The sequence below is a fragment of the Onychostruthus taczanowskii genome, unplaced genomic scaffold (genome assembly GCF_017590055.1).
Source record: "Onychostruthus taczanowskii isolate IOZ18803 unplaced genomic scaffold, ASM1759005v1 scaffold10, whole genome shotgun sequence".
NCBI classification, from domain to species: domain Eukaryota; kingdom Metazoa; phylum Chordata; class Aves; order Passeriformes; family Passeridae; genus Onychostruthus; species Onychostruthus taczanowskii.
Genome location: NW_024496526.1, coordinates 11,448,933 through 11,465,028, shown reverse-complemented (window position 1 = coordinate 11,465,028; position 16,096 = coordinate 11,448,933). Strand labels below are relative to the sequence as shown.

At 37.3% G+C, this 16,096-nt stretch overlaps 1 protein-coding gene across 1 annotated transcript in view; it reads right to left on the bottom strand.

Moving 5' to 3' along the window:
* MGAT5 (alpha-1,6-mannosylglycoprotein 6-beta-N-acetylglucosaminyltransferase) overlaps positions 1-16,096 on the bottom strand; it is a 70,711-nt gene that overhangs the window by 23,804 nt on the left and 30,811 nt on the right. The window contains exons 9-10 of the mRNA XM_041405754.1: positions 13,113-13,246; positions 8,974-9,107 (exon numbers count right to left, since the gene is read on the bottom strand). Coding sequence (XP_041261688.1) covers positions 8,974-9,107; positions 13,113-13,246 — 268 coding nt within the window. The remainder of the gene's footprint in view (positions 1-8,973; positions 9,108-13,112; positions 13,247-16,096) is intronic.

Here is a 16,096-nt window from a genome sequence, read left to right as displayed (position 1 = left end):
GGAGTGTTCAGGGTTCTCAATGGAAGAGAAGGCAAGGAAGCAGCAGGTGCTACTGACATGATCCACCTGTAGCAACAACACCGAGGCACTTGGCTCCGATTTTACTGACTCATGACACAAACCCTGGTGACACAAATGCACTCTGACTCAAAAAAAAACCCCAAAATCAACCTGAGGCAAAAAGCAGCTAGAAAGAACAAAACCAAGATTACCTAAAATTGCACTTCTTTTCAAGACTGCAATGACAATTTTACAAACCTTTTACAGCATACTTAGCTATTGTAAAATGGCATTAACCATGCACGGCCCTAATGGGAATAGTATTTAGGAATATAACTGACTTCTTTTCCAATTCAGTCTAAAACCACAGATAAAACATTTATTATCCAAATAAATGGATAATTTATCCAACCGAAATCTCAGTCCTTTATTTCTTTATTTACTTTGAGTCAAAACACCTGTTTTCAAAATCATCTGCAAAGCACCATAAAAGTACTATTAGCACCTTATACTTCACCTAAAACTCACTAACATTTGTCTCCTTTTGCAATTAAGTAGCCCTGTATTTCCAGGTTCCTTGCAGACGAGTGTTATTTTGGATCATAAAAGTATATATTCTAGGAAGCCACCTCAGAAAAATTATCAGGACACATAATCAAATTCTAGACATTAAAAAGAGTGAATTAGAAAACAAGAGAGTGCAAAAATGGCATTTATAAACAGAAAGACTATATCAGGTAAAGCAAGAAATGTGACTTGCAAACAAAATACTAACATTCCTTCAACTATTTATCTGCTTTCTGAGTTGCTCACTTGGGAGCAGATAGAATTATTCTTTTATCTTAAACCACATGAACTTTACTTTCTCCAAGGAGGATTCAAAGAGACAAGATCATGAGCTGTTGGGGACTAATGCCAACCTGAAATTCTCTGCATTTTGTGTCAGACTGCACTGTTCACTCTGCTGTCCACACTGCAAACCTAGACTCAGAGGAGGGAAGATAATTACATTTAAAAAAAGGGGAATAATTTCTCCTCAGAATCAAAATGGAAATGTAACAGCTACACAAACCTTTTCTGAAACAATTTTTCAGCAGCTAAAATAAACATGCCATTCAGGAGAGTTCTCTTTGTTGATCACTGACTGCAGAACTGCTATTACTGTTCATCAATCACTTCCACCTACTTTTAAAAGCATCATGATAAGGCCCTTCTCATCAAAGAAATAAAGTGACAAATGTTTGATAAGTCTTTTCCTAGGACAATGTTGACAAGAAGACACAGCATGAAGAGGTGAAATTTTAAGTTTGGTGGGTGAAAAATTTAAATATGAAAGCTACAAAAATATGTGGTGGAAACACAGTTCATCAAGAACTAAACTCTGCTTTTGGTTTTCTCAGTATCAATTAACAACTCTGCTTCACCAACAGTTTGCCAGCCCAAAGTAATGACAGTATTTTGCAATTTTGGACCATTTGGGTGCCCTCACAGAACACCAAAAATTCAGCACTGAATGAAATTAAGCATAGAGGCCGACTGCATTACAGAAGAGCTTGATTCAGAGTCCTGAACTGCTTTATTGCTTGAAAGTTCAGACTGCAAAACACGTGTAAAACAGCCCATATATCCAGCCTCGCTTCCTTGCATTGAAAAATTCAAAAGGAAATGGTTTTATAAAGCTTGACAAATGTAATTCAGAAAGGCAAGTACTGGAATACATCTTTGTGTATATCCTAAATGCATACTGTGAAGTAGAGAAGTCCCATCATCTGAGTGCTTATCTGTAGAAGTGTCAAGTCAAAAGTAAGCCAAAATGCAGTGTACATGCAATGTATGACAATCAAGATTGTGACACAAACATAATCTTCGCTCAGGAACTGTCACCCTCTCAAAGACTTCTCAAGACATGCCTGAATAATGAAAATCCTGTCTACCAGGGAGCTAGAAGAGTGCACAAAGGCTGGAGAATATTAAGAGATTCAAATGCATACAGTGTTTTTTTTACAGAGGTAAATCACAAAGAGCAGATTAAATCTCCTCAAAGTAAAATATGAAACTTTCAAATTTATAAATTTGAATTTGCCCTGAATTCCCAAATGGATGTGGAGAAGATTCAGTGATTCATTACTAGTAAGTATAAATTCTATACTGACCAAGTAATCTGAAACTTAAATAAAGAGTTACCTATGTAACCACATAAACCACTCAAAATGACAATGACAATTCTTCCTGTCCAAGGAAAACATCTCTCACCAAACTGCTAGCATTTTCTAAAGAAGCCAATCAGCTTGTAGGAATTCTTTGAAGGTCTTCAAGGAATTAAATCTCTTGGGGAGAGATTGGGAATCACTCTTGTGAATGAACAGTCATCATGTGAAAGAGAACGGAGAAGCAACAAAATTCATACTAACTTCAAAATGTTGGATAAAACCATCATAATATTGAACACCTGGGATTTTAAAGCTTTTGAAAAAGGCCTCTCAGTAATCTAAGGGACAGAGAGACTAGAAAAGAGACCATCTGATAAATTCAATTGTCACCAAACCCAATAAATAAACTCTCCAACCAATTAGGTTAGAAAGCTGACATTACTTTATTAGCAGCACTGAATGCACGGGGAATTCTCTCAATAACTTAAGAGACCAGGTTCTATTCCTGAAATTAATGCATATTCATCACTTTTTCTGAACACATGCACATGTGCTAATTATTGCCATGGACTTTTCTGGGTATGGTTCTGCTCTTTTGATGAATTTTTTCTCCTTGACAGTATCTCAAATATGTCATCAAGTCATGATGTACTTCCCTTATCCTTCTTTTCTCACACACACAATCCTTGTTCTCAAAACTGAGATATCAGCCAGTACATATTAATCACTAATACCAGTAAACAAGGAGGCATTAGCTGGCACAAGACTTATTAGTCTCAGACACAGGGAGTTAACACAAGGCCACATTAATCTCTGGCATTTGTACTAAGCACTGTGTGGTACAAAACTAAGCATTAACCATGAATGTGGGGATCATACATTATGTGCTGAAGTTGAAAGTATTTTCCAACATCTACCCCTACCGCTGCATAGACTTCTTCTCACAGAAATAAAACCTGTTTGGTAACTAAAGTGACAGAAATATTGAAAACCAGTCCTCACTTCAAGTGTGCAAAGAAACCCCTGAGCTAACCAGTGTCACTCAAGAATGATCACTGCATGATACTAATGCATGATTATGGCCCACGAAAAAATCAGTCCATTGTTCAGTAGGAGTCAATCTATTCACCAACCAAGTAAATGATGGGAATTTTTTTGAAAGAAATCCAGAAATAAAGAGAATGTTATAGAACTATTCTGTAAAAACCATTCTCTCTCTCCCTCCTCACACACCACTGCATTTCTGGTCCATTTTCTCAAACAGAAGCTGAAAACATTGGACAGTGTTCTGAGAGGGGTAAGAAGGATCCAAGATACAGGACAGTTTCTGCTACACACAGAAATCTGCAAGAAATTTTTTAACAATTCTTCAGTTTGAAAAAGACAACTTGTCAGAATATGAGGGAGGTTTACAAACCCATAGCTGGCATAAAGAACGTGGATAGTGATTGACTATTCAAAATGTCCTGGACAAAGAAATCCAAACAAAGATCAGGGGGACAGGTTTAGAAAAATGACTACGTTAGCTACTTCTGCAACAGGTCAGAGATTTGAGGGACTCAGTGACAGAAAAAGCTGCAGAGGCAAACCAAGTTTGCATAGGTTCATGATCAAACACTTTGAAACCACAAACACTTTGAAACCACCTCTTACTGAGATCTCAACAATGTGGGACCAGACAGTTTATCAACAGAGAAACAGATTCAGGAAATAAACTGAATTAGCAAAGCTGCAAAGAGAGAGAATTTGCAAGGGAAGTATTATATAACTTTGCAATGCTCTTGCTCTTCCTGAATGTCCATTTTTAACTTCTTTTTTAGGCACCATATATCTCTGAATAAAACACACATTGGCACATATATAAATTCTGCACAAAGAATGAATAAAACATCTCAGTGAAGGTTTAGGATCAAGCTGGCAGAGCTTGAAGAACCTTATCCACTTCCCTATCCTCATCTTTTTCATCCATGAAGGTTTGGGGTTTTTTCTTTCCCAAGATTTGACAATTTCATTGTCATGCAATGCACACCAACACCCAAGCAGCGATTTCCTGTCCTTTGAATGGAAATTTCCAGAACATCCTTGTTCACTCTAAGTGCTGAAGGAGAAAAGTGAAGAGGCACAGATGAAAATAGGAAGTGGGACCAGAGGAAGAAAAGGTTGTGTTGGTTTTGTGCTAACCAAATAACAGTAGGTGATTGTGTTAATCAGTACTGTAAGACCTCAGTAATTCATTTTGCAGCTGAAGAGTTCTGGAAAGTGAGAAGCTGATGACTGGACTACCTGACAGGTAAATATCCATGAAAAATACAGTTTTATTTCTTTCTTCATAATAAATTAAATTCTAATTTTCATAATAAATATTAAAGAATAAGCCTTTAAAGTTGTATGCTTATTTACTGCATTCATTTGTTTTGACTGACTTGTTTCTGATCCATACTGCTTCCAGAAGGAAATAGTGAATTTCAGAAATGTTGCTGAGCTAAAGTGTCTGGCTCATTCCAATTTGTTAGATTTGTGGCATAAGGCAGGACAGAGCTCGTGGTGCCAGGCTCTGGGGTAAGTTTTGATCAATTGATAAGCCCCCAGTGCTGCTGCACACTTGGATGCACACAAAATAGAACAACCACAAGAAAGTTTGTGAGTGCACTGACCACGTGGGAGAAAAGGTCAGAAGGAACTTCTGTCCTTACTTATTTTTCTTTCAGTTTAAAAGTTGAAATAAAATATTTATTCAAAGTACAATGCTAAACACGAAGTACAAAAACCAACCAGAAAGAAGGGACTTTCCTCCTGCTTCGTGCAAGAGGGCACATGATGGGGAAATTACATTCCATCACATGTTCCCTGGAGCTACGAAGGGAACATTAGTGTGAACAGCCTCAGTGATGTGCTTTCCCATTGAGAACAAGCAGAAGGTAACCATTTCCAATGCAGCTCTTCAAAAGTTGCTATGCAGGCAGTATATATTTAAGGAGAATGCCTAGCTTCTCAAGTAGCATTAGTAAGAAACTCCCACATTATTTTGCCTCTAAATATACAAATATTTTCAATATTTGCTCCAACAGACTATAACAAAATACTAAAGCTGTCATTATATACTTATGTATGCCTATTTTCTGGCAGAAGCAGCCTTCTGACTTCTCTCACAGCAACCCACAATATATAAAAAAAAAATAGCAAGTACTGCGAAATGAATCTTGACTCTTTCTGCTAGGATTAAGGGTCAAATTAATGGAAGAGTGTAACAGTAAGTTGCAGGAAGAAGAACAAAGAATTAAAAAAAAAATAGCAAGTACTGCGAAATGAATCTTGACTCTTTCTGCTAGATTAAGGGTCAAATTAATGGAAGAGTATAACAGTAAGTTGCAGGAAGAAGATCAAAGAACAGACTTAGAAACAGCAGCTAAGGCAACATGAAATGCTCCAAACATTCTCTTTTAATTGAAATGGTCTGTAATTAAAGTAAATTTTGATAATGGAGAGCATTATGGGTTTCACACACATTTTATAAATCTCCCACTTTGGCATAGATAGGACTCTCTTTATTCCTCAGTACTGCCAAAAATCCCAAACAAAACCCCAAACCTTTTATCCCAACAAACACTTGCCCAGCACTTGGTAAATGTTGCCCTTCATAGCTCACCTCTAAAGATAACTTTTGGAAATGTGGCAAAAAAAATCTTTAGGACCTCCTGTTTGTTATCCTCAACCCACCTAAGGCAGATTTAGTTACCAGAGGGAAATAAAGCAGATTTATCTTACACCCTCTGCACCATACATCCTTCCTGACCTCAGGGGGTGCACCCAGACTTGGCCACTGTAGGATGGGATGGACGTCACTGGGCTCAGGCACAGGAAAAAACCCATAGCCATGGCTGTGTAAAGCCATGGTGGTTTATACAGCCCCAGGGAGAAGAGGTCCTGTGCACACTTCAGTCCCACTTCAGCCTGCTTGGTTTAAAATTAAACCATTGATTTGTCACTGCTATTGCCCAAAAGCACCAAAGTCTGGGGACAGGAACACTCTCCCCTCCCCACTGTGCTGCTCTAATGACTGATCAGCCCCAGCAGTGACACATGTACTCTGTGCAGATTACACTTCTCATTAATTGGCCATGTTCAGTAGAAAGAACAGGAGCAGGATAAATAGATTACTCTGGTTCCATACAAGCCATGGTGGCAGATGAAAAGAACACTGAACAGGGAAAATGAAAGAAACGTGAAATAAGCAAATTACACAGACACAAGATTAGTTCAGGCTTTCTCTTGATCACAAGAATTGGATTTTATCACTCCAGATAAGAAATCCCACACTAACTGATTCAAAGTCTATCTGCAGTGATTTGCACTTTATATGTGAGTGCATATGAGCATGACTGCAGCTACAATCTGCAAGTTACAGTTTTAATCTGCTCAATGTTACCAGCACACAGTACACATTTTAACATGGCCAGATACCAAATCAAACATCTTGGAAAAAACAAGATAGGAAATACTGATAGAATACAGCAGTGACATGAAAAGCAGCACTTTAAAAAATGATACAAAGGTCTTGGCTGAGAGGTCCTAATGGTGGAAGGGGACCTGCCTAAAAATGAGACAGTATTTCCTTTTGGATTTGATGCTGGTATGGCCCAAGTGCCCTTTGCAAACATTCACCTTTCAAGAGGAATGTTAATAATCTTAATCTTGAGAAGGTTCACAGAAAACCAACATGTGAAAACTTTTGCCCTTTGCAAACATTCACCTTTCAAGAGGAATGTTAATAATCTTGAGAAGGTTCACAGAAAACCGACATGTGAAAACTTCTAAGGATTAGAAAGCACACAGCTCTCAGGGGTTCAGCATATACAGCTTTTCAGGAGATGACTGTGGGTTGCTTTGACCTCAACCTAAGGATTAGAAAGCACACAGCTCTCAGGGGTTCAATATATACAGCTTTTCAGGAGATGATTGTGGGTTATTTTGACCTCAACCTATATATTCCTGCAGGGCAATAGAACAGAAACATCATCAGGCCAGCTGAGAAAGTTTATAACTTCTACAAAGACTCAAAACAACCACATGGAAATCTGTACCAGAAATAATGCAAAGTCTTTAGGGAGAAAGCAATTGTTAGATTGTCAGAGGACTTCACCAGAGGAAACAGTGGCCTTTCCATTGTGTGCTATTTAAAAATCAAGACTGGATATTCTTTCCCAAAAAGCCATGTTTTTGTCTTAATCAGTCCATGAATATCCTGTGTGTCATACAGAATCTGAGACTAATCACAAATCTCCCCTCTGGGCATATAAAATATCCATACACACTTCTGAATCCATACAGACTGAATAAACTGAGAAAGATATATATGTCAGTGAGAAACACCCTGGTGACTAAGGAGCTGTCTTGTTCCTTAAATCCAGCTAGTATTCAACAGGTTCTTCTGCTGATGTGCACTGCAAATCAGGTCAGGAAGTTTAGAATATTATTGTATGCTGCTGTTCTTGAGAGACTGATAATGAGATCAGTCACAAGCAAAAGTGTAAGTAGAGTCACATGTAAAAGTACAAGAGCCTAAGCTTGAAAAGACTTAAAGAAAGGATTCCAGCTCTGCTCCAGCACTCTGCAGACAGGAGAGACTGAACCCAGGGGCATACAAATTCCTTCTATACCATGATCCAAACAGAATAAATTCCTTCATGTATTTACTACATATTTTCTCAGCACAGTAGCCAAGAAGCATCCAGCTCTACTTGTTCTGTTACCACTGCAAACATTCTACTGCTTCTATCAAGTTTTAGTTTTGCTTTGTCTCACAGATGGACCATTTACTTGTAGTTATTGCCTTTAGAGAATTTATTCTGTATAATCTCAGTCATCAGAATGAATGCTGTTTTTGTGGTTTGAAAAACTGTGCAGAAGCAATATTCTCATGCCAATAAAGAGAAAAGGAAAGACAATGCGAGACCCAGGTGTTCTCCCACTGTCACATTGTTTGGCCCTATGTATGGCACTGATGAGTTCCCTTTTCAGCTGACAGGAGGTTTAAAAATAAGGTCTTTTTAGACAGGAGGGAAGGGACATGGAGGATATGGGCATGCAGAGTATTTGGGCACACTGAGCTGGAGGTAACTTGGAAGAAATCCAGATACTAGTAAGTAATCTCTTTGAAAACTGCATGAGACACACATTTCCAGGTATTCAGCCTGGAAGAAGGAGTCACAGAAAAGGACAATGGGTGAAAAAAAAAGAGACCACTATGACTTAGAAACACAATACACTTTAATTTAGTGAAAACATCACCAAACGTCGGTGTTGTTATTCTGCTGCTCTCATCTGCAGATGAAAATACAATAATGGCAATATTAAAGAAACAAAACTCTGATATTGTTACAGGAGATAAAATGAGACTGCACACTTTTAGAGCCTTTCGTGGAACAGAATTTTCATCTCAAAAAGCAGCACATTTTTCGTTGTAGATATAAGAACAGAAGCAATTGAGAGCCAGGTTTGCTTATGATTAATGGAAGTTCACACCTTAAATTTTCCATTATGTTTAGCAGCCTTCTACATTTTCTAAAATTATTGTGACTTTAAGACTATATTTTTTGTTCTACCAGAAAGGTGTACAGAAATAGCAAAGGATCCACATCAATCTAGACAGAAGTTTCTCTAACAGAAAGACTTCAAAATGTTCAATTTAATTATTCAAATACATTTATTTCCAGAAAAATAACTTAATGGGTTTAGACAGATGGGACACTTTCAAATTTCAAATTGTGCTTTATTTTATTGATCAACATAAATTTACTCAAGCATATGAGTATAAAAAACTCACCTTCCAGAAATTATCTACTTTGCCATAAACGAGAGATTGATTCTGCCTTTTGATGTCATTAATGTGTTTAATGTCACTGGAATTCAGATGCTGCTCTACCACAAATCCAAGGAAGCTGTTATCTGGAGTGTGAGCTGTAAGAAACAGAGCAGATTCAGCACCTTTGAAAATATTGGTCAATGCTACATTACAGTAAATGTTGTCAGAAAAGAAGCTATAAGGAACATATTATGCAACTGATCACCTCCTTCTTATTAGTACTGAAGGACACATCTGCTTGCTTTATTATCCAAAAGAGTTTTTATTAATTTTAAGTCCTGCTCCATATGCCTACTGGAGTAAGCAGCTATTTTCTGTCTTGTTTCTGATAATAAAAACTCTGCAGCTGGACTGAGTCCAATAGTAATGATATTTTTTGTCTGCATGCTAAGCTTTATTTTATTATTAGAGATAAAAGAAACAGAAGAAATCCAGCTTGACAAATCTCAGAGATACAATACCAACAGTTTGAAAACCCCCTGGATTTATGCTTGTTAGCAAAGATGCAAGCAAAGATTGCTCAATGGCATAAATAAATTTTAACAAATTTCTTGGATTCACCTCTTACACAGGAATTACCAACACCAACCACCCAACTCTCTGTGTATTAGGTACCCATGCTAATTACTGGCCTACCAAGTCACGCTATGCAAATCAGAATACAAATTGCATTGCCTAATTCACCCAGACATAGTGATCATAAAATATTTAAATGTGGCAAATGAAGTCAGCAAAACTGTTTTCAACCCAACCCAGGTGAAAAAAGACTGTGTGCAAAAGTTATGTAACTAATTCATAGTTTTTTATATTATTTTTAGCCCCTTTTTTCCAGCAGTGTCAGTCACTGTTCTCCCTCCTACAAAACACAGATTTTAGGCTCATGAAAAGTAAGGGGTTTTGTTGTTTTGGATTGGTTTTTTTTGTAGACTGGATGTTTAATTCCAGTGATGGACTCCAACACTCAATGCTTCAGGTGGAAATCCATCCCTACTATATAAAAACTACTCCAACACGTGGGGGTTTTTTTGCCTCTAAAGTGCCATAGCCTCACAAGTGCACATAGAAAAAGGCTGCACTAAACAGCAGGATCTCCTCCCTAGGCCTGCTGTTAAACTCTGGCACACAAGCTGATAATTAATCACATTTTGAAAAGCTTAAGAACACAAAACAAAACAAAAACCTCCTAAATCCAAAGACAACACCCCAGGCATTTTCGATATGTGCAATGCTAAACCTATACCAGAGTTATTAAAAAAAATTCTATTGCAATTATGAGGCTTTGCATTTTTGTTCCTGAAAATCAGCCAAGTGGATAATGCAGGAGAACAGAGAAACCATACACAGTGTACATGTCCCTCTGCCATTACACTTCATCTTTCAAACGACAATTACTCTTTTTCACAAAAAAATGCCTCAGCAACAGCCAGGCACCCACTCAGACCCAAGGACTTTTTAGAATTTTACACAGCAAACAGCACATTTCAAATATGTCTGAAAAGGGGCATTTTTTCCATCCTTTCATATTTTTGGATGAGAGACTGCATTCAAAGGAGAGGCAAGGCAGTACACACTCAAAAGAAAAATAAACCTTTGTTAAAGTTAGCACTTGGAACTGGTAGAATTTAATGCCTCAAACACCACGGACAGGAAGCAGCACTCAGACGGATTTTTAAGCAAGATCATGCACTTTTAGAAGTACCAGGGCTGTTATTTTGCAGGAAGGTATTTGAATTAAAAACATGGAAAACATAAAAAGGGGGAAAAGCTCTCATGCTTCTGGGAAACACAGAGAACAGTCAAGCACTTGGTAATGTGCCACAGGTTTGAATATGGCTTGCTTGTTGCTCAGGATAATTTTCTGCCCTTATAATCAGAGTTCTCAAAACATAATAGAGTCTGGGGATCTTGGGAAGGTGTCCAGAGTTCCAATCTGCCATAAAATCTTTACTGATGCATAATATGCACTTTTAATTACAACCCCATAAAGATGGTGCTATCTCTGCAGTAGAGAACAAAACAACAAATATAAACTTTAAATATCACAACACATGTTGACTCTTCTGCACCTAGCAAAAAATAAAAAAAACAAAACCAAACAACAAAAAGAAGGGAAAAAAGAAGAAAAATCTTTGAATAATCCACAGCACTGGAACCACTCATGCTTCAGAATTAGTTTACCTGCAATCTATTTACCCCTTTTCCTGCAGAAGAAAACCCATAGTCATTTCCAGCAGAAAAAATTGGAAATGGTTATTTATTAAAATTCCAATACAGTCATACTCTTTGGAAAATTCATTATGAAGCAATTTTCTCTGCACAAGAAACTATACCTGTGGCAGTCTGTACTGCCACAACAGAGATGTCTAGAGAGAAGATTTACTTTCTTCTGCATTTCATGGAGTGGGACTGAGCAGTGCACACACAGCTTTATCACCAATGCTCATCCAGCTATTTTCACTGAGTGCATCATCCCCCTTGGTGCTATCTTGAACAGGCCTCACATCTGAATTTCCCAACAGCTGGACAACTTCAACAAAGAATAATTGAGTCCCTTTTCAATTTAGGACATAAGCTAATAAATATTAGCAAATGTGAATACAAAACAAGCTCGCACTGAGTGCATCATCCCCCTTGGTGCTATCTTGAACAGGCCTCACATCTGAATTTCCCAACAGCTGGACCACTTAAACAAAGAATAATTGAGTCCATTTTCCATTTAGGACAAACTAATAAATATTAGCAAATGTGGATACAAAACAAGCTCTGCTTACTAATATCCAGACACAAACTCTGCAGCCACTTTCAAGTCACATTTCACCACCACATGCTTTGTTACTTGCTTCCCAACAACTGTGAATGCAGCCTTTTATCTCTTGAACAACCTACACTTATATTTCTCTGGAAAAACTTGCACAGCAAATGTTGACAGACAAAATATGCCTCTCTCAAGAATTCTACAGGGCAACTGAAATCAAAAGCGTGTCAACCCGACAGCAGCATGTATAATTCTGCTGTGAAAAGCAGGAAAGTTTCAAAGATTGATGATGAAAGCTGATGAGAGAGGACAGAGCCCTGATCTTAATGCCAGACAGGGACCAGCACCAAACTCTGGAGGTGGGCTGGTCACCGTGAACTGTTTCCTTACAGGTTTGGTGAGCAGCCTCTGCACACAGCAGAAGGCACTGCCCTGAGCCTCCCTTGCCCTGCACCTTTCAGAGACAACACACCTGAATTACTGCTACAACAGCCCAGAGGCAGATCCCTTGATTCTGGAACCTACTGCCATAAAGCCAAAGACTAGGTATAGACCAGGTCACACTAACCATTTAATCTGACCCAATTTATAGAGAATTTGTACCTTTTTTTTGTGTCTGTTTTGTTTCTTTTTTAGGTTCAGCTAGGTCACTTCAAAAGATATTTATTGATACTTCAAAGATCTACAGCAGTGCTGAAATCTACTACTTATTTTACAACAGCTTTGTACACTACTGGCAAATAAACATTAGTCAGTTTACCTGAGGATAAATACTCACAATATGAAAACAAGTTAGGTAAATTTTTTTACGAAGCCCTAAGAAAGTAGAGACAAATTTTTTTGCTGAGTAGTCATTTTAGAATTCTGAAAACAAAGAAACAGTGAAGGGATGGTGCTGCTGAGCTGCTGAAGAACAAAAGCAGAAATACAACACTATAGCCAACATAGTTCCAAACTTCAGTTCAACGTGATGAAATGCAGGAGTTCATAAAAGTGTAACCTAGCAAGTTCCTCAAAGATCTATTGCTTTATAGTAATATTAAAGAAAGCAAAAGTAACAAAGCCCCTGATACTTGAGGGAAAAGCCAAGCACCACTTTCCACAGGTACCCAGGGCATAGAGATCCCTACCACTATTTATATTAGCTCAGTATTTTTGTTTTCTCATTGCTGGGTGGAAGGACAACAGAGCTTTTGCACAGTCTACAGACACTGACAAAATTCTTCCCATTTAGCAGTTGCATTTTATTAAACTTTGAATTTGTCTTTCATACTGAAAAAATTCTTCTCAATGACAGCATTCCTTTTTAAAGCTCTAAATTATTCATAAGCACAGAAGTACTTACGGAACATTGTATAAAACTGCTGTGGATTGAGGTTCCACTTTCCCCATGGTGTCTTGTGGCCTTTAGACTGGGCATAATGGGCATGGTTAAACTCTGGCTCAGTCCCAAAGGAATCCAGAACTCTTAGCATACACCTGAAAAAGAAAAAAAAATGTACTGTGGGTACACCTACATATGTATATATAAGAATGTGCGTATATATATATATATATATATATACACACATAGTTATGATAATTAAAATGTGTTCTGTCTTTGTTTGCAGCTGTGGAGAACATACACACTGAAGGTATATTTTAATTTCAAACATTTCTGTTCATATTACATTCACAAAGATGTTATGAACAGCAAATTCAAGGATATATCAGATATTCAAATAACAGCCCTGGAGCTTATTTTTTCCTTACAGAATGAAGCTATGCTTTAAAATCCAAGTAGAGCTTATGGGAATGCCACAGTGGCCACCTGCATTTCCTAGGGCTCTGGAGTAGAATTTAGGCAGAAGAAGAGAGGATTTTCCATGTGTTTTCTAAAGTTCTCAACCATTACCACAAACCAAATGCAGCAACCAGAGGCCACATGCCAAGAAGATCAGAGCAGAAGAGGACATTGTCTTTAGAGAATTGTATTTAATCTCCAGGTTCTGACTTTCAGACCAACTAAAAGCACTGAAGATGGTTTAATATGCTGAGTTCTTGCAGTCAGCTCATTTATTTGTTTATGAAACATTTTCTCATCGACTTTTGAAGAAACAACATAAAAGTCAATTACCTGCATCAACCAAGACAAAAGAGAGAGAAATCCTGGCACTGGATTACAGAGGGCCTGGGATGAGAGACTCACACTCACCCTGTATTTAAAATCCTATTAATTTATTGAAAAAGAAAGGGCACATGGTGCATGACAAGCAGAAAAAGTGTCAGTATGAAGAAGTATCAGTATGAAAAAATATGTCAGTATGAAGAAGTACATGTTATAGGACAGAGATTCTAGAAGTTATGTTTCCAAAATGCAGCCTGCCAAATCTTTGAAATGACTTGCACATAGTGACCACTGCTACTGAAGTGCATTACAGGGCTCCAGTCTACCATTCTTCAGCCCTCTACAAACAAAATTGCAGAAAAGACTTATACAGGAATTAAATAACATGTGCAATTGTGCTATAAACACAAACTCTTATCACTGCACATTGTAGCACTGGGCTGGTATGTGCTAAGGAAGGGACCTCATGGGTGGCAGAGAAGGGAGGCAGCTGAAAAAATGACAATTTAAAAATGCCTATTTTTTGCAGTTTTTCAACATTTCCCATACTCCAAGCCCATATGTATATTCTGTTCAGTAAAACACCTGATTTTGGCATTTAAAGGTGAAAGAATTTAGCCCTCAAATGGTGAAAGAACTAATCTCCAACTATTTTTCAGCTTTAAAAATAAAATATTTTAGTCCTCAAAATAAATTTACGTGTTACTTATATGTTGCTTCTTTCTCTAAAAGTATTCAATAATGTGGGAACTTTTAAACTTTTCTATGAAATGCTACCTTCGTATTTCAAAATACAAATTGAGAAAAATGATGTGCTTTTTTAAACATTCACAGAGATATTTCAAACAAAAAAGAAAGTCAAAATATACAACATATTATGATTCACCAAACAACAAAGCTGACAGATCAGTTTCTGTGCAGTGTTTTCTGTCAACTGTTCTCAATGAAAATATTTTACAACAGTGGCAATTATCTCTGCATCACACAAAATACTCCAGCAGGACCAAAACAAGTTCTGCACTGATGAATCATTCAGTAATAAAAGCCCTCTTATTTCTTGGCAGGTCTTAAAACAAAATTCCTCTCAAACATACAGCTTTTGGCCAGGTACTTGAGCACAGGAGAATGAAAAATAGGAGAAAGCTACTGAAAAACTGCAACATTACTGGAGGCTGTCAAGAGATATATGTAAGGAGCACTACTCTGCTTTGTTGCCTCTCTTTTTTTTAAAAAATGTAAGATAAGCACTAATGGTTCACAGGGATATGAGGAACCATGTCCAGTACATGCAGGGTCTCTGAATTAGGTCAGGCAATGTGATGCAACAGAAATCCAAACCAGAAAGCAGGAAAACAAAAGAAAAATATTTGTATGATTTGGTATAAACTAAGTCAGAAAAAAAGACAACAGAAAAACGTGCAAGTCTGTGCAGGAATGGTATGAGAGATCAAAGCTTCAAGTGGTGAAACTAATCCCTGAAATGTGGTAGAAAAGAGCTGGTAAAGATTTAAAATTTAGAAATGAATGCAATTAATAGCAGTTATACTGAATTGATATTTTAATATATGTAGGAATACCTTGATTGTCTACCCTACTCCCATATTCTCCATTTGTTTAACTTAATAATTTAGATGCCTTTTATTTTTTTATTATTTTTGCATACAAGCATTAGCATTTCTAAAGTGAAAGAATTAATTTTGAAAATGACAAAACAGTATTTTTTTCTTATAACTCAGGGATATATTTTAAATTAAAATGCTAATTTGGTATACCTTTAATTTCAGTTTTCCCACTCTTCCTTCCTAAAATGTCACCTAACTTTAGGAGTGAAGCTGCAGAGAATTGCAGCGTGCCCTGAAATTGGTGTCACAATAAGTCTATTCTCTACCTAATTAAAAAGAGGACTGGTAGGTAGTAAATTGCTTTTGAAACAGCCATATTAGTCTTTTTTGTCTAGCACATTAGAAGTGACAATTTTAGGGCTTTTAAAAAAATCAGACAAAAGTAACCCGGGATTATTGAAATGGAGCTTTTCTTTCCCCTTTGAGTATTGGGCCGAAGCACAGTCTTAACAGAGCTGACCTAGTGGACATATTTATACACATATTTTTTGTATCCTTCTCCCACTTCATCAGGCCACACAGTATTTGCATTTAAAATCTTAGGACAGAAAATAAACCTCCTAAAAAAGATGTGTTCTAGAGAACATGTACAAAGCAGGA